Source organism: Trichoplusia ni, chromosome 27 (assembly GCF_003590095.1).
Source record: "Trichoplusia ni isolate ovarian cell line Hi5 chromosome 27, tn1, whole genome shotgun sequence".
NCBI lineage: Eukaryota > Metazoa > Arthropoda > Insecta > Lepidoptera > Noctuidae > Trichoplusia > Trichoplusia ni.
This window is the reverse complement of record NC_039504.1, coordinates 2,029,156-2,052,289: the sequence shown is the minus strand read 5'-3', so window position 1 is coordinate 2,052,289 and position 23,134 is coordinate 2,029,156. Positions and strand designations below refer to the sequence as shown.

At 34.4% G+C, this 23,134-nt stretch overlaps 2 protein-coding genes across 2 annotated transcripts; both read left to right on the top strand.

Annotated features, from left to right (window-relative positions):
• The first annotated feature begins 13,287 nt into the window (after positions 1-13,287).
• LOC113505885 (uncharacterized oxidoreductase SERP2049-like) lies at positions 13,288-14,809 on the top strand. Its single transcript, XM_026888743.1, has one exon. It carries the CDS (start codon positions 13,453-13,455, stop codon positions 14,212-14,214), a length of 762 nt encoding a protein of 253 aa, XP_026744544.1. The 5' UTR covers positions 13,288-13,452; the 3' UTR covers positions 14,215-14,809.
• Positions 14,810-14,882: 73 nt separating this feature from the next.
• On the top strand, positions 14,883-18,126 carry LOC113505886 (uncharacterized oxidoreductase SERP2049-like). Its single transcript, XM_026888744.1, has one exon. It carries the CDS (start codon positions 16,364-16,366, stop codon positions 17,102-17,104), a length of 741 nt encoding a protein of 246 aa, XP_026744545.1. The 5' UTR covers positions 14,883-16,363; the 3' UTR covers positions 17,105-18,126.
• Positions 18,127-23,134: the final 5,008 nt, after the last annotated feature.

Here is a 23,134-nt window from a genome sequence, read left to right as displayed (position 1 = left end):
CTCTGTTGACACGAAAAGATACGGCTTTAAACTGAAGTTCCAATTTGACGAGACCGTACCGTGACATAGGAGTCGGCACGATTTTACGATCGCTGTTAAATATTCCTCGGTTTTAGAGATCCGTATCAAAGGGTTCACCCCTATGATACGGAACGTATTTGTATCATATATCGTAGCTCCTATGCAACCTTACTACTTGGTTCCATCTGTCCATCCGTCCGTCACCAGAGCCCCGATTCTGCTATTTTACAATGACCGATGAATGAATGGCAATTGGATTAAATTTGAAATTATTCCTGTTTTCTTAAACATTTTGCCAATATAATGATTGGAAGTTAATTGTTGACCTTGAGTGTGACGTTCCGTACTGAATTTAAAATTATTGTGTAGAGAATGCTTAAGAGAATATGAAAAATGTCATTTTGAGCCAAATTTCATATCGAATCGAGACCCAGGTAGGTAATATTTCATGACCGTGATATCAAATGAGTATTTCAGATACCGCTATGAATAAATACCAAAAATCGGTGCAGAAAAGTTGCGATTGGGTATACACAAAATTATTAATCGCAATCGATTTGATTCTGTTTAAACGGAACCATGTGTCTGACTTGCACTTGACCGGCTTTTTAAAGAACTCTGAGCCCTCGGCATGTCTACAAACGTCATCAAAAAGTGAGCTCTTAAAATGTACGATGCAACAAAAATGTTAAAGTAATTAAAAAAAATCCTACCTTTAATTTAATCGTCAAATCATTTACATAAATACCCATCCATTAGTCAACTGTTATTCTACATCTACATACAATTAAGTAGAATACACATATCTATGTATACAAGGTAGGTGTTAACACGACCATAAATTAACCCTCCAATCAGTTTACATTGTAAACACAGTCTGGACACGGCGACAGTAAGCTATGTTATACGCCCTGATTTAGATCTAGGTACCAAGTATTGCCTGGATAGCTTACGGGATCACCAATAGAGATTACCAATATTTATAATCTAATATATTATGTATTTCGAAGTGGAAAAAATTAACATGATTTTCCTTTAAAATGACCTACTATTTTCGCTCTAAGAAATAATATCTATTATTTATCGACAAAAACTACTAAACCAAAGACGATTAACTTTTATGGGTCTAATGACAGGTCCAAAACGTCATTATTTAATCGGTAGCAAAAATACGTAATCTGTAGAAAAATCGACTGTTTATAAGATACAGCCTGGTGACAGACGGACAGACAGCTGTCCGCTTTTACCCTCTGGGTACGAAACCCTAAGCCTCATAACTTTTTCGTAAACCAATCACAGAATCACCCTAGTGTATTTAAATGTATTTCTTCTTCACATAGCAAAGGAGGTTCGTTATGTTTTTTCTAAAACAACATAATTATTGTACTTTATTGTAAAGTGAACTGTAGTCACAGGGCACCGAGATTAATCTTATGCCAAGTAACCGCACACTAATCTGAAGTTGGCAAATGTTAAATGGAACCAATCTCGCCTTGTGGTACTTGCATGTACAGTGTGTTTCTCAATTAACTATAGGCAATAGTTTACGTTGCAACAGAAGTGTTATTTTTTTATCGTTTTATTTGTGTATGGTTGTTATTCACTCTAGTGTCAGAGTCTTAACCGTTCGTGGGTCGTTTGACGTGACGTAACCCTTAAAAAAATCTCAGGTGTAAGTTTTCTCACGATGTTTTGCTTCACCATCTTAGCAAGTGAGAAATATCTTGTAATACGCCTATTGGAAAGTCTACCGCCTTATCATATCATTACTCCATCACTGGGGAGGCCTATACCTAGCAGTGGACGAATATAGAATGATGATGATGACGATGACTCCATGAATGCATATTTTGATTACAAAATTAATCATGAGTCGGCGTTGATGCATTCATCGTCGCAATTCATGCGTCCAATAAGTTGAACCATACCGACCTATACAAATTTATTTCTAACATTATTCCCTAGAAAGAAATATTACACTTACATCTCCAATTTAAGGTTAGGATGTATAGAAACATGTTCTAAGAACCAGCCTTTATTGTGTACCTATTGATTCCACGTCTCTCTATTATTCTCAACCGAACGTCTAACGTCTGCTGTCTATTTATTTTGATAGATCACAAATTCCGCCATCCTTTCTTATTACAATCGTATCGTATTTTCATTTAGTATTACATGATATTACAGTATTCGTTTGTGAAGTACTCCAACGTTTTTGTTGTTATTTTCTATTGTTTGAACATCCAATTAGCAGATAAAGTTTGTTTTTGAAAGAAATGTTACGTTTTCTGAAGTTTTTGTTTTGTAGTAAACAGAATAATTAGGTAGTAACAAGGTTTCTTAAGTGATTTCATTTCTCATATTGTATTCTTATAAAAAACAATTGTTTACATGTATACGTACAAGTGCTTTGCCGATATCTCTTTTTATAAAAATACCAATCCAAAAATATTTGATACGGCTGAAAATAGGTTAACTTATGGTTTCTATCTTTAATCGAATCTATAAGATAGTAAAAGTATAGGTAAAATTCTCAAAAAAAATGTGTATTGTATTGGGTCAGAGAAACTTTCTTGTCATATGTCAATATACGAATCCGCGCGCTTTTGATTTAGTGACTGGTCCAACTTGGCTATCAACGCAGTATCGGAAAACTATGGTCAATTTTTTAACCATTTTCCGCTGCGAAGTTGTAATAATTTGTGCATTACGATACCATCACCTCATAAAAGACTATTGCAGTTGTTAAAGCGAGATAGTGCTCTATTCGTAGAGCGGCGTCTCATTTCCGCAGTTGCGACAGTTTAACTCTAAGAGAGGTAAGACCACTGAAACTGTGTACGTGGCGTTGTAAACACAGAAAGGCGACCACGGCTTGTGTTTCTAGTAACAACATTGTCACATATTGTTCTAGTATTTCAAAGCTTAATGGAAAGCTTGTGTGTTCCAGTCACTATGGAAGCGTTATTATAGTAGAAATTTCTTGGTGTAACCTGTTATTGGAAACTCTGCATTGATAGACTTAAAATAGTTTATTCAATTTGGGGCTTTTTGATCACTATAAGCTAGTTTTAAATGTTCTTAACACCATTTCTTAACAAATGACTCAAAGTAAAAATAATACCATCAACTATCGCAAAAATTTTCAAATCATCATTAAAATCTCTAAAAACAACAGTTAGGTACTCGAGATTACAATCTATACTAATATATAAAGCTGAAGAGTTTGTTTGTTTGAACGCGCTAATCTCAGGAACTACTGGTCCAAATTGAAAATTTTTGTGCCAATTTTGAACTTTTTGTGTTGAATAGACCATTCATCGAGGAAGGCTTTAGGCTATAAACCATCACACTCTGACTAATAGGAGCGAAGATAAAATGGAAAATGTGGAAAAAACAGGGTAGAAATAAATCATAACTTATATCTTCTAACCACGCGGACGAAGTCGCGGGCAACAGCTAGTATTCTCTAAAATCGTTATCGCTATCGGTTAACAAGTATACACCAAGAAACTGTCACCTTAACATTTAAGAAGAAATAATAGAATCGTAGCGTGTGAGTGGCCTCTATCGCCCCGTGCACGAAAAAGAAAACAAATATTTCTGAAGGAAATGTCTCCAAACTCATCCAAGTTATAAATGGTTTTTCGATAGTAGCTTGTTGTTATTTCCCTCACTAAAACTCTTTAGTGGCCCCTAACGACACCCCTGAGTACAGCAGTAAGGTCCCATTAAATGCTACTCGAAAACTAACTTCATTAAACATTTTGAATTTATATTTAAACAAAATATTCCATAAGTTTGGCTCCCACGCTAGCCGCGGTAATGGTTCAAAATATTTAAATATTGGTAAGTAACTTTTAATGAGAGACCTGAGTTCCTGTTGCTTAGCATTCTATATCATTTTATCTATTTTTATATCAATAGTTTTCATTTTATAAAATGTAAATTTACGCAAAGCCTTTAGCCACGCAATGGCTTTTGCTAGTATAACCAAGTCTCTGGTGTACCCCTAAACCTTTTTAAGTGCAGAACAAGTCCCCTATTACAGAAAGTCAAGCCACTTATTCACTGCGCTTATTAAGAAAAATAGTGTTCAGATTCGATCGGATGATGACAATTGGCAAGAAAACAAAACATACCACCAAACACTTTCCATTGTCTTGCCACCACGAAGGTATAGTACAAACTATGCTAACATTGATTTACATACTATTAGCGTAGTACTGCACGGTACAAGTTTCGCGGGAATCACACTCGCAATCAACCGGTAACAATTCCTTGAGGAACAAAAGCGAGGTATACCGTTTACTTACGCTAGGGTTGCCACCAAGCTATTATAGCGATATGATTTAATACGTTTATTGTTAGTCTGGGATTATGCTAAGTATTGCCAACTGTTATGTGTATTATCTGATTGCGGTTCTACTAAGTCCAATTCAGAAGCTTGTATACTCAGTACCTGCGACGATACAATTATACTGTGTTTCGAAAACATTAATGCATGTAACCTTTAAGTTTTTTATAAACGCCCTCCTTTTTTTTACACATCATAATTGACTGAACTGCCATAAGGTCACCACATCATTGACACGTCGCGGGTTTGTTCCCCGCGTAGATCAAGCATTCGTCCGATCCACGAGTGCTTTTTCTAGATCTGGGTGTTGTATGTATGTGATGATATAATCAGTATGTGCCTTTTTAAGAAAATATATGTTTTTTTAATCAACATTAAAACACCGCAAAGCAAAAATCAATCACAGGTTAAGCTACGCTTGACACGGTCGGTCAGTAGATAAGTGACTATCGACGTCATAACGACCCAACATAATTGGGAAGAGTCTACGCTGAGATAACAGTAAAGCTAAGACGACGTAGCACTTGGCTGCCGTGACAACCCTAGCCAACCACATCACAATCAATATCTAAACAACAATCAGTTCACTCCATCAACGCCACCATAATGATCACTGCTTCACTTCCTAATTACAGGTGATTGCAACTAACGATGAATATCTTGATCCAGTTTTCTACTCTATGCTTTAAAATAAATTAATGAGTGTGGAAAAAATAATGGAATACGAAAAATTCTAATTTTGATTAAATTTTTGAGTCTAATTATCGCGGGGTGAACGTAGTATTATGTGCAAATTATAAGTCTTCACATAAATAAATAAAATTACCTTATTTTGAAACAGATTTATTTTTTTATGTCAATCCCATGGATAGCTTAGTTTTTAAGTGCATAATTGTGTAACTTACGAAAGGATTATATTTATTGAATCACACTAAACCTATATAACATTTACTTACTTTTTACTTCTTTTTGGCAGATAGTATAAAAAATATGTTAACTCCAATGTAACGAAATTTTATGTCAAGAAAAAAAAAATATCAAGTACCTAAAAACAGCTTATCTAGAATCTATTAAACAGATGGTAGTGAAATTGATACTAAAATGTTTATGACTAAGTAGGGCCCGTTGAAAATACTAAAACGACAAATACAGGCTGATTTCGGTATCAATTACAAAAAAAAAATGTGAGTTGGAAATAGATCGGAATTTGAAACCCATCTGCAACTACAAAAAAAATTAACTTCGTACCGTGAGGTTGTTTACAATAGTTTTACTCCTACTTTTAACATTTAGTACTTTTAAATTTTTCCTTGCCAAACGTTATGAAACCCACCTTGTATAGTCCTTCAATCTTTATGGACAGTTGACCCGATGATGATAAAACGGCATTTGATCCGGAGACCGGGCCCTAAAGATCTAAGGATCACTCGAAATGGATATATTTACGAGGCATACCTACTTAATTTATTTAAACGGAAGCCGTCTTTTTATAGCGCCTAATGGAACAAAGATTAAGTCATTTTAGTGCCCTTACACAGTTGATAAAATATTTTAGACTGACCAGACTCAAATACTCTGATCGGAAATGAAACGCATTAATGAACAAATCTAGGATTTTTTCTTTAAAATGTACTTTGGGTTTCATGGTAAGTAGTTGGTGTTGGATGGTAAGTACTTGAAGGATATAAAATTGAAAATCACACCATAATTAATAGGTGCCGAGCAGTGATGACAAATCTTACAAATATGGACAGAAGTTGCGTGGAGTCTAAAAACTAATCCGATTTCAAAAAATCCTTCCTTATATCTTCTATCCACGCGGACAAAGTCGCGTTTAACAGCTAGTAAAGATATAGCTATATTACCTTATGATGTTAATGCAACTCAAGCCTATTCCTCTACAAGATACTGACGTTTTTCATTTCTTTACGTCAAACACGGAATGTTACTTCTTAGAAATGTATGACATCTTTCTATGTTTCCTCTGTCTCAGACCAATAAGTAATGAGCCTGATTCTTATAAGTAGACTATTTTTTTTATATTGGAAGGAGGCAGTTTGTACGTTGGCTAATGTAAGACGGTTTCTTCTTCTTGCATACCCTAATTTTAATCATCGAAAGAGATTATTTTTTTCAAGTTTGTTTCTGCTTTTGTCTAAGCGTAGTGATTTGACTATGCTTAAGCCGTTGTAGTTATAATTTAGTGCAATATTTTTTTTTCAATGAAAAATATTATAAATTATCTAACTTCTAAAAATAACTTGTTATAACTTAAACAATAAATTCTTAAAACTCTAAATCCTTTAATTCATAAACACTCAAAATAGTTTCATTTTGGAAATAATCTATTTGGAAGTTAAAAGTTTATTTCAGTCATAATGTTTTTTTTTCTCATTTTCAACTAAAGAATCACTTATTCAACTCAAATAATTGACTAAAATTATCGTCGATGATAATGATCATGTCTGAATTATTATAATCTTAAATGGTTATAAAATGACGCATAAAAATAATCTGATAATTATTTGATAATATTAAGAATGTCAGTAGCCCATGTGTTAATTCACTGTGTAAGCTACCTCCATAGCCAATTTCATGAAAATCAATTTAACCTACACACATTCACATACCCCATTTTGTCTTAAATAAATAAATAATAAACAAGTTTTATTCTATGAATGATCGTCAATATTATTATTGTTAAAAAAATAATTCATACTAATAACGTTTTTCTCGCACAACTCTGGTCTAAACGTAAGCTAATAATGTTTATTTGTTGTACTGTAAAAAAAACTTGGAAAAAAAACAATGTGATTGAAACAGACCTGTTAAACCACATAATCTGGATTAGTTCAATCACAGACGTAAGCGATTGGCTTTGGGTAACTGTTATTACTCAATTACGAACTTAGCACCTAATTGTTTTTGGAACATGTCAGCCGATGTTGTTCAGAATTTTCGTATTATCACCGAAACGAAAAAAGAAAATGGATGTTTGTTTTAGAATTATCCGGTACTTTTGTCATTTTGTTTTACAAACATTTTGAAATTCTTACTGTTGATTTCTGTTTTAAAAATATCGTCAATAACTTTTTCAATTTTCAATTAACACTTATTATACACTTCACAATCAGTCTCTACTTGAGTCAAACCTAGCAAACGGTTCACAATTAAATTACGGAAACACCATATGGTATGGGGAACTTTGCTGTACCGTAATGAGTGCCAAAATTTTGTTCCAGAAACGACCATGAAACATATGAGAAAGTCAAATACAATCGCACCTGAAGTCACTTTGTCTATAATTGTCTACATATTTGTTCGTGAAGGGACTTCTAACAACGCTTACAAAGTTTTGTCCTATGTAAATGAGTTTGAATTGGATTAGTTAATTAGATAGACTGTTTCGATACATGTTTTTATACATTTCAATAAAGTAGACGTATTTTGTTTAGTTCCTCTTAAGAACGTCTCTCCCATATGCCATTGTGTATTTGCTGCTACAATCTTCTGCCTTTTTTTCAAAATAGGCAAAATTGTTGAGCTTGGTGATAATGGGGTGAAAAGCAAATGACTGGAACAATGTCAATGTCTTTATTGGACGTTCAACTATTCATAAAGGTATAACAACAATTGCCGAAAGTGGGAGCGTTTGTACATGCTCTAATATTAGAACGTTATTATGTAAATACTGCTGTCTGAAAAATAGTTTTCTTTCTAATTGGCTAAATTCTTTCTATGTTTGTACCAATTTAGACGGACCTTCTGCATATCCAGTTCTCGGACTTCGCATTTTTACTTCGTGGAAACACGCACAAGTTCCACATAGTCAAAAAATGATTTCTCTTTGTTGAATCTAGTCGATCTGGTATACCTGGAAACTCCCTTAGAGTTGGATGTCGTACAGAACTTTAATATCGGCTACCCGTTGCTCTGAACTAATATTGAGTCGATTAACTGTGTGCTTGAGTAATTGATCCTATCTGTGTGTTGTTGGCTCATAAATACATTATACATAACTTAGCGTTTATCTAGTCTGAGTTCTCGTAGTTTCAATTTTCTCAGTTGATGGAGATGGCGCAATACACCGGACCTGACTACATGGATAGACGAGTGGTTGTGGTCACTACGCCAAACCCATTGTGCGCGTCGTGTCGCGGGCTTGATCCCTGCATGGGATAAGCATTTGTGTGATCCATGAATACTTGTTCTGAATTTGGCTGTCTGTGGGCACGTGATTTGTGTCTTGTGATTTTGATTGAAATTGTGACACAAGGATTAAAATCCTTAAAGCGGGAGTCGTTTTCTTTTTAAGTACGAAAACAATTCGTCCTTTATTTTATAGTGGAAGTTACAACTATCAATATTAAAAAAAAATATTAAAAGAAGACCGTGATTTATATCCAGCTCCATAGCTTCAGTATCTAAGGGCGTAACAAAAGATAAACAGTGTTTTAGCGCGAACAGACGTCGTTCGTACAAAAGATCCATGTAGCCACCTCGTCAAAGTAACAAGGTTCCTCTTATAACAATGAGTGACTGTCACAATAACATGTAAAAGTGTTTGTGTTAACAATGGTTTTTGGAATACATAACCTTATATTTGTGTTTGTAACCGCTTTTAAACTTCTTGAGGGAGTTATCTTACATTGTATTGTTCTTTCCCCTCGTGCAAGATAGACTACTTAATGCAATGATCTTTCGTCCCTCAATAAATGTATGCAATTTATACATTAACCTTTATTTTTGTTCGAAATCAGAAACAGCCTCCAAATCCGTTTTACCGTCAAAAATTAATTAATGAACCAATTATATAAATATAATTATTTTTTAATAGTGGTCTATTTACGTGATTTTTCGGGGTTGTTCAATTAGTTTCTGACCCAACCAGACCAACCATATGCATAAGTGACGGCGGGGTTGCAAATCAAACTGAATCGGTATTCACTCCCGATAAATAAATATAAATATAAATAAATGCGGACAACATCACATACATTGTTCTGAACCCAAAGTAAGTTGCTGAAGCATTTGTGTTATGGAATTCTGATACAACGAAGGTACCACAAACACCCAGACCCGAGACAATGTAGAAATGTGAATTTTTACATTGACCCGACCGGGGATCGAACCCGGGACCTCAGAGCTAGCGACACCTTGAAACCGGTGCGTACGCCACTCGACCACGGAGGTCGTCAAATAAGTTTGAGTCATCCGTTACTAGAAAGTACTTCTACATGAGCCTCCCGAAACTTACTTTAAAATCTATGTGACGATGTTGATTATTATTTAACTGTTACTGACTTATACGTCAAAATATCGTTTCCTTCTGACGTATTTTGGTAACCGATAAACCGTTTATAATTAAATTAAAGACAACGGAAACTTGAATCTTGGGATAATGATAGAGTATTTTCGGTAAGTATTAAGTGAAGCTGAGGTTGTTAATCTTCTTGCAATTAATGTTCTTTAGGAGGGTATCAAATGTCATATTTTTTCTATGTAGAAGTTTTGATCTGATTTTTCTTCAAAATGTTGGATAACATCAGCATTTTGAAAAAAGAGGCTAGAAATAAGATATAGTTGAACGTCAAATTCATGCAGTGCAATATTTGTAAATTCATACATCAACATTTAGACAATTTTCATTACTCCCAAATTAATTTCTGAATGTAAGTATAAATTTTGTCTCTTGGAGGAACTGGAAACAAAAGTTAGTTTGCTTGTATTTTTGTTATACTACTCCGCAAACAAAGTATGCGTGTTCACAGTACACTCGATCAATTAATAATATATCATTACGTGTTGATGTATCTAAAGATACACACAGTCGACAATGGTTTTTAGGATTCCTTACCCAATGGATAAAAACGATACCTGGTTACTAAGGCTTCGTCAGTTCAGCTGTTTTTTTTTCAGTTTATGTATTTCTGTCATTATCTGATTTGTTATTCTTAAAACGAGTGTATACAAATTAAATATTTATTGAAAAATAATGTCTTATTATCGTATTTCTATTCAAAGAATAAATAAAGGATTAAGCGATTAAAACTTTATTCGTATTTATTTTGTTCCATTATTATTTTGTACGAAACCATCAGTATTGCAACTCTGACTCGTACTTGACCGGTTTCATTAAATAATTAGTGTTTGCTTACAAGCCAAAACAAAGTCAAATATGTGATGTACACGCGACCATTAATATTTATACGTGTTTTGAACTTCATACCAAAATTATAGGTTTGAACATTCCAAGTAGGTTCCCCACAACATTGAAACGGACTTACGGAGATGTTTGCTTTTAGAGTTTTGAGCTTTAATTCTAGGGTTATAAAGTTCTTTTTGCTATTATGTTCTGGAATTATATTTCAGATTTTGAAATTAACAATAGATAATATTTAACGAGTGCTGTTAGAAATGCGAGTGATATTTTAGTCCTAAAAACATGGGTAATATAGTAAGAGATATTTCTATTTTTTAACGTTCGGTACCCAAATTTTAATAATAGAACCTTATTACAGAGGCCCCGGCTGTCCGCCCGTCCGTCCGTCACCAGACTGTATGTCATAAACCATGATAGCTGGACGGACATAATTTCCTCAGATGATGTTTTGCTGTAGCTTTACCAACAAAGGCTTGAAATAAGGATCGAGGTATTTAATTAATTCGCTTACCTGATCTCGTTTAACGTGACTTAGGGTTAAGTCGAATTTATGTTGATTCAGAAAAACCGAATCCTATCCTCGTCCAAACTGCGAGATTCGATAGGTACTCTTGACAATTTACCAGCTTTTGCTATCCACACCAATTTTCGTACTTATTCAAGAGAGACTTACAAATGTTGTCTAGCAAGTAAATGAAACTAGTCATTTGCCTAATTAAAACAGCAGACTTTATCCAACTCATATCGCACAAGTTTGTAACGACGAGAAAACGCGACACAATTTTCTCGTTTCATGTAAAGCATACGATTAAAACTTCCCCTCACAATGAAACATTAAAATGACATCACATCGTGTACGCCAACAAGACGCTTCAAGTCCTTCATTATTGTAATTAATCACTTAAATGTTGAGTGTGTTAAGTTAGCAACTTTTAGGTAATTATTTGAAAGCCTTGACTTCAAGAAAATAATGAACCACATGCCACGACAGCAATGAGAGACACCCTTATCACAAAGGTCTAGGGTTCATTTTTCAACCAAGAGTGTTGCTTGGTTACATTAAACTTTGCGAGGACTGAGAGCTTCATGGACGAAGGAACTATACGTTTGCTAATGAGCAAAAGTCTTGTTTTAGTTAGGTTACTAATTATTCATAACATTAGGTAATTACTTAATTTTATAAACACCTAGCTCTTTATTACTATTAAGCGAATCTCTTTATTTGAGTCTGGTATGTAATTTGCTTTATGTTATTAGCATATTCGAGTAGTAAAAACTGCGGCAAATAAAAATTAAACAAGAGTGACAAAAAATATTGAACATCTTTCGTAATCCACAATTGTTGTATAATCATTTGATAACGGCTACGCATGAGTAAACCGTTATCAAATAAATATAAATCCGCTTCGTAGCAGTTATTAGAATAATAATAATTTATTGATACGTATAATAAATTGAAACCGCAGATAACATTTGAAATTCAACAATCTCGTATCTGCTAATTGCGTGACAACAATGGCAAACAATGCGTTCGATAGGCACGTAAATACAGAATTAGTAATGTGAACGACGACCATCATTGGGCTGTTTAGCGGATGATAACAAATAGAACTGTTACCATACATATGCCTAGATCTATTTGAACTCTGTGTGTTTGTTACGATGTAGAGTATGTACATGGGGTTGGATGCGATTGGGAGGAAAATATAGGCCAGGATAAAGTTGGGGGATAAAGAGTAGTGGGATGTGGGAGGACTGTAAAGAGACGGAAGGTATAAGCAAAAACAAACAAGGCTGATGATAAAAAGAAACATAAAATTGTATTTAGAAGAAAGTAACATGAATCCTTCCAGTCTGCTGAGAAAAAGCAATAAGGGTGACAAATAATTATGAACGCTTTTTAAAATATCACTTGTTGAACGAAACTTACACTTCGAGACGAGATGATAGTGAAATCATATCATATAAGACCACGTCTGATTGCATTGAGTGCATCAAGTACATAAGCACCCACAAACTACTGCGTGATGTTAATAAGTGAATACGTCCTTTTGGTAGATGAAATTAAATTTTGTCTGATAATGATTACCAAGCAATATTATCTTAGCGATTTACAAGACAAGACTACAAATCATTATGAACATGATAAAAAATTTGCTTAGTCATTACGACCAAGCGATTTATTCTTATTAACACTATCATGACATTTAGGGTACCGTGTCGGCTGTTTGCATTAAATTCAAATTTACTGTTGGATAGCCTTTGTTCAATGATTTTAGTCCAAGTACCTACCTTATAGACCTTATGACCTCATGACAAATAGTACTAACGTCTAAAAATTTAGGTTAGCTTTAATTTCTAGATCCCTAATGCGATCTCAATATTAATACTTTCGTCTTAATAAGTAAGTCCATTTTGCTTTTTAATAAGACATGTGCATGTTTCCACTGCAGGGCAAAGGCTTCCCTTTCCATAATTTTCTGTCCGACAATTTCTTGCCGCTATTTCTGAAGTAAATCTATCTATACTAATATATAAAGCTGAAGAGTTTGTTTGTTTGTTTATTTGAACGCGCTAATCTCAGGAACTACTGGTCCTAATTGAAAAATTATTTTTGTGTTGAATAGGCCATTCATCGAGGAAGGCTTTAGACTATATACCATCACGCTGCGACTAATAGGAGCGAAAATGTGGAAAAAACAGGGCAGGTATAAATCATAACTTATGTCTTCTAACCACGCGGGCGAAGTCGCGGGCAACAGCTAGTTAATAATAAATTGCATTGAAAAAATCTACGGAACTAAAGATTGTTTTATGAGTCACTGTACTGATAAGCACTGTCGTTATACATGAGGATGTATGGTTATATAAATAAGCAAAACATTAGTCATTCATTGATTAGAGTGGAATCATGAGTTTCAACGACAAGGTGGTTATTGTGACTGGCGGCAGCTCCGGCATTGGAGCCGCAATTGCTATTGATTTTTCCGCTGCGGGTGCCAAAGTTTGTATTACTGGACGCGACAAAAAGAAACTCGACAACATCGCGAAGAAATGCAAGAATCCATTAGCCATACTCGCAGATATAACTGTCGAAAATGATCTCAAGAGGATTGTCGACGAAACAGTCAAACATTTCGGGAAACTTGACATCCTGATCAACAATGCTGGGATGGGGTTACCTGCAAGTATTTTATCTGATAACGCTATGGAAGTCTATGACACAGTGATGAACACTAACCTACGGTCCACAGTATACCTCACACATCTTGCTGCACCTCACCTTATTAAAACGAAGGGTAACATTATTAACATTTCAAGTATTTGCGGACAAACTGTGATGGGCACGAACACTTTTGCCTACAACGTTTCAAAGGCAGCTGTTGATCACTTCACGAGATCTGTAGCGTCTGAACTGGCTTCAAGTGGTGTTCGAGTTAACTCTGTAAACCCTGGACCCGTGATGAGTGATGGATTTGAAGCCGTATCACAAATCATGACGGATAAAGGTATAACGTTTAAACAGCATCTGACCCAACAGACAGCATTAAAACGTCTTTCAGAAACAAAAGAAATTGCTGATTTAGTTTTATTTTTGGCAAGTGAGAAAGCTAAAGGTATCACTGGTTCGTTGTTTGTTGCGGACAACGGATTCTTGGTTAATACTGATTAGAATTTTATTAAATGTTGTGAGAAGTTATTATTAATTTAATGCTTGTTACATTTATTATTTTACGTGTTACTGTACATAAACAGAGCAAAATATTGTTTCATACAGGTATTTAGTAAAACGAGAGAGTTTTTAAAAATGGGCAATGGGAAATTTAACTCTTATTATTAAAGGTTTAAAGGAGTCAGTTTCAAAGTAAAAAGCACTCAATTTCAGAAAGAAATTTTGGTTCAACCTACATAAGAAAATATATTAGCTTTTTTAAATATTGTTTGGACGTTTGTCTCATTATTTGAAGCTTTCTCAGGTTAGAAATATGAAATTCCTAATCGCATTCGGCCGGCTTTTAAAATTTTATTTTAATGTTCAATATTAGTTTTACAACTCTCTGCTTTTCTTAAAGTTATGAGTAAAAGAAACTATCGCGACATTGTCATTGTTATGCTTTGCCTCATCAAGGAAGAAAATCACGAGCTGTGTGAAGTTGGACCAACTTAGACCACAAATCCGGTACGAGCCTTTGTTTTCACAATTACCAAGTTTATGTACAAAGAGGTTTATTTGCTTTTCACTTTGAAATGAAGATTTTTAAAATGCATGGTATGATCTTCAAATTTTTGATAGTACCTAACTGTTTTTTGCCATGCTAATAATTAATAATAGAAGGTTAATAAACTAGTAAAATACTACATTTTAATCCTACCAGAGGTTAATTTTGAAATAAGCTTTTATATTTTTTCAACGTGTAGTGCAAATCTTTTATGGCTACTCATACCACTTTTTCCCTTTCTTATGAAGAACCCAAAATCTCAGAGTCTCAACACGTCAATGAATGAATACTTTAGGAGCATAACAATTTGCATGCATCGTTTGTTTCTTTAAGAAACAACTGACGGATCGTCGGGGAATTCCGGGACCCTAGAGTAAATAACTCGGGGCCGTTGGAACCTAAGATTTCCAACAATTTTCCTGTATTGTGCAATCTTGCCGTATTTGAGTATCTTCACTGTGAATGGAATACCATTACGTGTCTTGTGAGAACCGTAAGCCTTGTGTTGGTTTAGTAATGAGAGGAGCTTAAATTTCAGAAACGATCCTTCTCGGAACTCAAAATATGGCTCTGTTAGGAGGAAATATAATCGTTAGCTTAATGTACCTACGTTTTATACCATTAAAGCTTTACTTTTTCTTGAAAATATCCTATTTTATCAGTCTCGTGACGTAGATTTTTCACTTCGACAAATTCGAACAAGAACAGTTTTTGGAAAGATTTTTTATGAATAGAAAGTGAAAAGCACAAAAATTTATCAAAAATAAAAAAAAGGGTTTTCATATGCACAAATACACTCCTTTGCCAAAACCGGGGTGAGGAATAATAAGCACGCACTAGCAAGCTCATCAGTCTTGTCGACCTTTTCCTAAGGGTTAGGTTTAAAGTCAATACAACTCACTTCTTCAAAGGAAGTGGGACTTCATATCCGTTTTCTCCAGGGCCTGTCAGCTGATAATGGTTTTGAACATGAATGCTATTTTTGTATCATGATGATGGCGCAATTTTTTAATCAGAATGATGTATCTACTACGATACTACTTCTACTACGTTCACTGACTAAAAGTACCCAATATTGAGACTATACTATATTTTTGAGATTAAAGTAAATGACATGTTCAGTCACTTGGACAAGGTAATTTTAATACTCGAAATTTGTATCCAATAGCCGGTCAAGTGCTAGCCGGAAGAAAAACAAATCGTTTTGATGACCTCGTCATCCAAAAAACGTATGGCCTTGCCAACTTTGCTTAACCTTGAGCTCTATATATTATTTAGTTTGTAATTAAATACAAACAAGTAGTACAGACAGCGGTACCTTAATAATAGGGTTCCGATTTTATTTTATTAGTTTAACTTTTCTACATAGCTAAAATTAAAAATGCTATTAATAGAACTAGAAACGATAACACAGCCTTGTTTTTCACAACGTAAATTTTGTATAGTTAGTTTTTATTTGTCGTAATTAGTTCGCAAAGTTCTACGGTACTTTGGGCATATTTTTTAGTTATTGAAGGCCGATAAGCTTTGTTTATATAGTGATAATTTGTACTATATATTTTGCAGTATTAACATTAGTCCTGTATTGATTAGTGTCAAATCATGAGCTTCAACGACAAGGTGGTTATTGTGACTGGCGGCAGCTCCGGCATTGGAGCCGCCATTGCCATAGAATTCTCCGCTGCTGGTGCCAAAGTTTGTATTACTGGACGCGACAAAAAGAAGCTGGACAACATCGCGAAGAAATGCAAGAATCCATTAGCCATAGTCGCAGATATAATTATCGAAAATGATCTTAAGAGGATTGTCGACGAAACAGTCAAACATTTCGGGAAACTTGACATCCTGATCAACAATGCTGGGATGGCATTACCTGCAAGTATTTTATCTGATAACGCTATGGAAGTGTATGATACAGTGATGAACACTAACCTACGGTCCACAGTATACCTCACACATCTTGCTGCACCTTACTTAATTGACACAAAAGGTAACATCGTAAATATATCTAGTATATGTGGGTTGACGGTAATTGCCCAGAACATTTTTGCCTACAACGTGTCAAAGGCAGCTATAAACCACTTCACCAGATCTGTAGCGGCTGAACTAGCTTCAAGTGGTGTTCGAGTTAATTCTGTAAGCCCTGGACCCGTGATGACTGAAGCCTTAGAGGAAACAGGCGAGGCTACACTGGAGTTCCTGACGCAACTGACAGCATTGAAACGTCTTTCAGAAACAAAAGAGGTTGCTGATTTAGTTTTGTTTTTGGCAAGTGACAAAGCTAAAGGTATTACCGGTTCGATGATTGTTATGGACAACGGAGCTTTGGTAAATGCTGATTAAAACTGAAATTTGGCTGTTGTGGAATTTTGTTTCCAATTTCAACAGAATTAATGTGATGAAAACATTACAAAACTTAAAAGAAAAACATTCTATTATATTCTCCAATTGCTGCTCTAGGTAATTATCTGATAATCTAATTATATGATAGTACTGTTAGTGTACTGAAATGTCTGCCGCAGTTGATAATAAACTGATAAAATTATGACACGACCGATAATAAACAAATTGGTATCAACATTATCTTGTTCGAGCTGTATAGTTATATAGTTTCCCTTGTAAAAGCGAGACTGCAAACACCATGTGTAGTGTTATTTTGCTTCTACAATCCTTGCTTCAACTTACTGTAAACTGTAAACTAAACGTACTTGTTGAACATACTTCGTTCTGACTCTAGAAGCTTCAACTATTATCGAATTGTTTGCGTCGCTTGCCTTTTGTTGTATTAAAATAGTTGGGTTTGCAGCTATTTGAACTGCATGGTTGTGCACGCTCTTCTGGGTGACTTGAGTTACACGTGACAACTGTTCTGAAATTTTAAAATTAATTGTGAATGTTTCAGTGTAATAACAACCAGCACAACTGTGATTCTTTCCACGGGTTTTTTCAAACTTAACTGTTTCAGATACTGACGTAAGATGAATAGTAAAAATGTGAAAAGAAATTCGAAGAATCATTTTAGATATAAAGAAAAATATCTAAGGCTTTAAAAACTAAAAGTGAGTTATTTGACACACAAAATGTGCTTCACGTCATTTTCGCATAATGTAATGTTATGGAATAACTTACACCTTGACGATCGTTAACTAGTCTTGGAATTTTACACAAAAACTTCTCTCTGCCACTCAAGCCACAAAACTCTAAAGAGGCAGAAGGTTTAGTACTGACCAAATCAATTTTGATCATAATAACAAGAATAACACTAGTCATACAACCTAGGTTTTAAGAATCAGCAAACTTGCACAAGAAAATATGTTAAATAGAAAACAAAATCTGTGTTCAAAATAAAATAAATGAGTTTTTAATCCTTTTTACTTATATTCCTCATTCCTTATTCCTTCTCATTTTAGTTAAAGCTAACTATTCCATGAGAGATAACCTTAAGCACTTATAGTGCAAATACGGTTTTATTTTATTGTGGCATTGCAACTTTATAAACACTCAAGCTGCTCCTGTCTAAAATAAAATATGATCTGGTGACACGAAAGCACTGTCTGGCCAAGCTTGGTTTGGAACAAATTTAAAATGCCCAAGACGACCACTGCTCCCATAAATTCTATATCCGAAATTTCCCAAAGGCAAAACGAAGAACTGTTGCACATTTGCGCCGAAGACATTTTTACGTCCCCTTCTGTTGGGAATTCTTTACAGCTATTAATCAAGCACAGTTTGGCCTCTAAAGATTTTACGCAGATCGTTTCCTTCTTCTAAATTTCCATGATTATAATCATGTTTTTTTGGATTTACTTAAATTACGTAATTGGCCCATAAAAATGATAGGATAATTATTTGAAAAACTCAAGAAATAGGATTGATATTTGGACAACAGAATTTATGGTTATGTACCGACGCTAAGATGCTTAACCCAAAAATCGTTAAGGATTTCAGCATTGATAGTCACACAATAAGTACAATCAAGTTTTCTATTCAGATACTGTACAATTTTGAGGTCAAAAATGAAACACTCCTTGCAGAATAGAAATCATTTAATACATTTTTTAAGCAAAAGCTCATTTTTGATTTATTAGTTTTCTCAAGGTGTCGGTCACCTAATATAGGTATTTAATAGTGGAGTCTAAGAGAAACCTCAGTAAACATTTACCTCATGAAGAAACACTTCTGAAAGGCATCATGATTAACCCTATCGAGAATCAAGTATTAGTCCCTACTTAACCTTTGGGAATAAAAGAGGGGTTTTTATTCCTTGCGTGACTTATAAAAATGTGTGTAATTCTGTAGGCGAGGGAACAAATGAAGTTTTCGCACCTTGATTGTGATTAGCAACTCACTCAATTCTGATAATGACGTAAATAAGTCGACTAATTACCAGAATTAGTCGACTTATTTCTTTAGTAATCCTGCCAGTGATTTCCTTATTTGCTGCTTCTAACCGTGTCGATGGCAACTAATTTTTCCAGCCCAGATGTGGGCTATAAGAATGCATGACAGCAGCGTTTTATGTTTATGATATGAAGGTATCCTTTTTTGTTAGGTGCAAGAAACCTCATGTACACCAACATCTTCATGGAACAAAGTGGTTATATAGTGGGCTATTTTAAAGCCTAGTGACCGACCTCAAAAACTTCGAATTGTCGCGATGAAAGCTGGCAACCTTATATTATCAAACTAAATCAAAGCGACAACCATGTCGCTTTGTATTTTTGGAATATATGTGAAAATTGGAAGCCTATATTACGAGTATCAATCGAAACCAACGCAACAGCGATTTGGCTGTGATATTTGTACAATGACAAAATCGAAATAATGTTATTGTTATCGCTAATCAGGTTTTGCAATTTAGATAACTTCTCTATTGGAGTGATGGAGTAATATGAGGCTTATGTTAATCAAAAAACTCTGAATAATCTATAGACATCAATCAATGTCATTAAGTTAGCTGTGTCAACTGCGGACTAGGACCAAGATAAACGTCGCATTTTAAAAAAACATCTTCAGATATACCGGAATAACAATAAGTTTCGACAAGGCATTAGACTTTGACGTATTATTGCAGTGCACTTGCAGTTATCTTCTCACTATTAAAGCCAGATGAATCCATCAGTTCCTCATAATCTGAACAAGGGGCTACAATTCAACCAATATTTTTTACCAAAACGCCACCAAAGAATTCGCCAAATATACCCCAAGCAAGTGGGTTACGAGAGATAATAATACAGAAGTAGGCAAATAAAGATATTATTATTCTCTTTAGAGCCGACAAACTTTGTTTATAAGACCACTGAAAGTTAGTTTCTTGATGCTTGGATATGAATTGTGTTAAACTTAGCGATTCAAACGGGGCAAAGATAAGGGAGATTTCTAAGTTAGTTAGTTGTAATTTTAGTATGATTTATTGCTAGTGGAAACATTGAGGCTCAAAAACCGAGTGTGAATCGGATTCGCGCAACGATGTTCAAGTACTAACCGATAGAAGGCATTTGTGTCTAATATGGATTTGTTCAATGGCGTAAATAAGGTTTCGGAGTTTTTCTTTACCTGTGCTGTAAACAACTCAGAAACTAGCAATTTTATGAGTTCTTTTTCCTTTGCATGTTACTTTTCTAGATTAAGCAAACAGTTTTTTTAATGTATGTGTAATAAAGGTGCCTTTGTAGGCAAATGACATAATTATGTACCCACGTATGAAACTTTAAATACATTTTTTACTTTGACAAGTTATATTACACAGACACATATCACTCAGTATTTTTTATTGTTTAAAACAATTTGTACATTACTCTTACAGCCGAGTGGTAAAGTTCAGTCCACCAAACCAGCTATGAGCGACGAGTCGCGGGTTCGATACACATGCGTAGGGCAAATACCCTCTGTACCCATATTTAAAGCGAAATAAATGATTTGATTTGATTTGTAACATTTGTATTTCTTCTTGCTTTGAACGTGTGACGAATTTCCCGCAGCTAAAGACAAGGCTATATTCCTCAGTGCGGGAGTCATTTTAATACAAAAAGTTGCCCTTGAAAGATATTATACCTGTCTCTATCATTCTAATGCAGAGTTAAATAGGGAGTTAGGAGCGCGCCTGTCAGTCTTCACACTTAGAGTATTTTGATGAAAAGGTACGAATATAGCAATTGTAATTTGTTAAAGGTTAGGTTCCTCTTTAGACAGATATGTAGCAATATCTTACCGTAAGATAGTTGCCAACAGTGACGTTGTTTCGTTCACAGAAATAAAAACATAAAAGAAAAAAGCAAAATGCGCGTCAAACTCGCGATATTAAGGGTTCCTTATAAAGAAATTAAAGATAACTGTATGCCCATGACGAGCACTGTTCATGAGATATAGCCTGTCGAAATACGGGCAAACAGATCGCTAGACTTTAAAACACTTGTCCCAGACCTCAAGACAGATATTACACATTAAGTCAATAGCCGAATACCATTAAACAAAATCTTTTTTCTAAAAATAAATATGCTGTTTTATTCCAGTTAACAGCAAGTGTCATAAAGTTGTCGAGGAAAATATTATTCTTTTACTAAAGTTCACACAGGTCGTTATGCAGTGGATGGGCGCATTGTTCCAGTCGCAGACGTAACTTGCGCTGTTCCCTGTACATGCATATTATTACGCTTAACTCCATAAGCGAATGATGTTAATAATATGCAAATGCCTTAGTCCAGCCACTGTTTGATGAAAAAGGAGTGTTTACTTCAAGGCTCGGTTTAAAAAGTTGACAACTATTCAACATGCAATCGTAATACGTTTTGTAATGTAGAGTAGTTATAATTAATTTTTAACCGGTTTGAGCATTATGATTAAGCAAAACAAACAAGGCCGAAGGGTAAAACGTCAGTCTACAACAAGGGTTCATTGAACGTCCGGCTGGCCATCTACCTAGAGAATTGATTTTTTACTTATGGCATAAAATTTCTGTTACCGCAATAATAAGAAATCAAAAACGGGATTAATTTTTTACTGTAACGTGACTGTTTTCTATTCTAAATTTGTGTTTTTTAGCCTCTTTAGCGGCATCTTCAGTGTTGCGCGACCGACTGGTTGACTTGACCTATACACTTTATCTTGGCTTATGAGATAAGGCTTATTAATAAAACGGTCGCATTAAAATAGTCTTCGTTCACAGACCCTCAAAAGCGTATACAATGCTTCGTCAGTAGACATAAATGTTCGGAACTCCGGATTATAATTTTCCTGAGTGATTGCACTTCGAAATTGATCGTCGAAATCGTTTTGAGTATTTTGATTTAATAGCTTCAGAGCTTTTACATAACATGGTGAATGTATTAACGACAAAAATTAAAATTAAAATGCCTGTGCAAAAAGAATAAAATGCTCAATTTTAAATTTCATCCATTCAGTCACCCAGTAATTCAACCTTTATGAATGTCTTAAGCGTCAATTCTCTTGAGTCGGTGATATAATGTGGATGTATTAAAATACTTATTCTAGCAAAATTCTCCTTAGTACGGGGTGAAATTGACACATTTCCTTGAGAACAATCTTTCTTCCCCTGGAGTTTATACGGGGGATACGTTATAAGTTACGTCGTTTGGCTTAGACCGGGCTTAAATATTGTCGCTCTGAAGAACAAAGATTGTCTTTTGTTTTGTTGATGCGCTTTAAAAGTTGTCTTATTTCATAGTATGTTGTGATCTGTGACGTCATGAGTATGTTATGATAACTGAGCGATTTGCTTACAATATGAAGCTTGAACATTGTTTATTTTTATTGTCTGTTCTATCTGTCGGTTACACGTTTATTTTTTGTACATACTGTATCAAATAATATGCAATAATTGAAAAAAAAATATATTAGAGCTCTGAACTTAGTGACTATTTTTCTGACGGCACAGAAAAAAAACGAAAGCCATAACTTTCAAATTTTTTGATAATGTAACTTAAACGATACTCCATGAAATAAACCATAAAACGGGATACAAAAAAGTTTGAATCCTTTTTAAAAAGCGATAATAAGAAATTTCGTTTTATGGTGTCATAAAATTAACAATGTGGGATGAAACTTGGACCGGCATAAAATACGAATGTGCACTTTATTTCCTTTTGAAACCTTGTTTATTTTATAGAGCTTCGCATTCGATAGACCGAAATTTAAATAGCTATTCGTTACAATGCTTCATACATTATTTTTTTTATAAATTTAAGATGTTTATGATATTATGATACTGCACGTAAGATTTGAAATGATAAGATATTAAATGGTATATACAATTCGATTCTTATTTATCAACTTTAAACAAAAACATTTCGAAAAGCAAAAAGTAAAAACAAAATACATACATTATAAGACAAAATTACACTGAATATTAATATT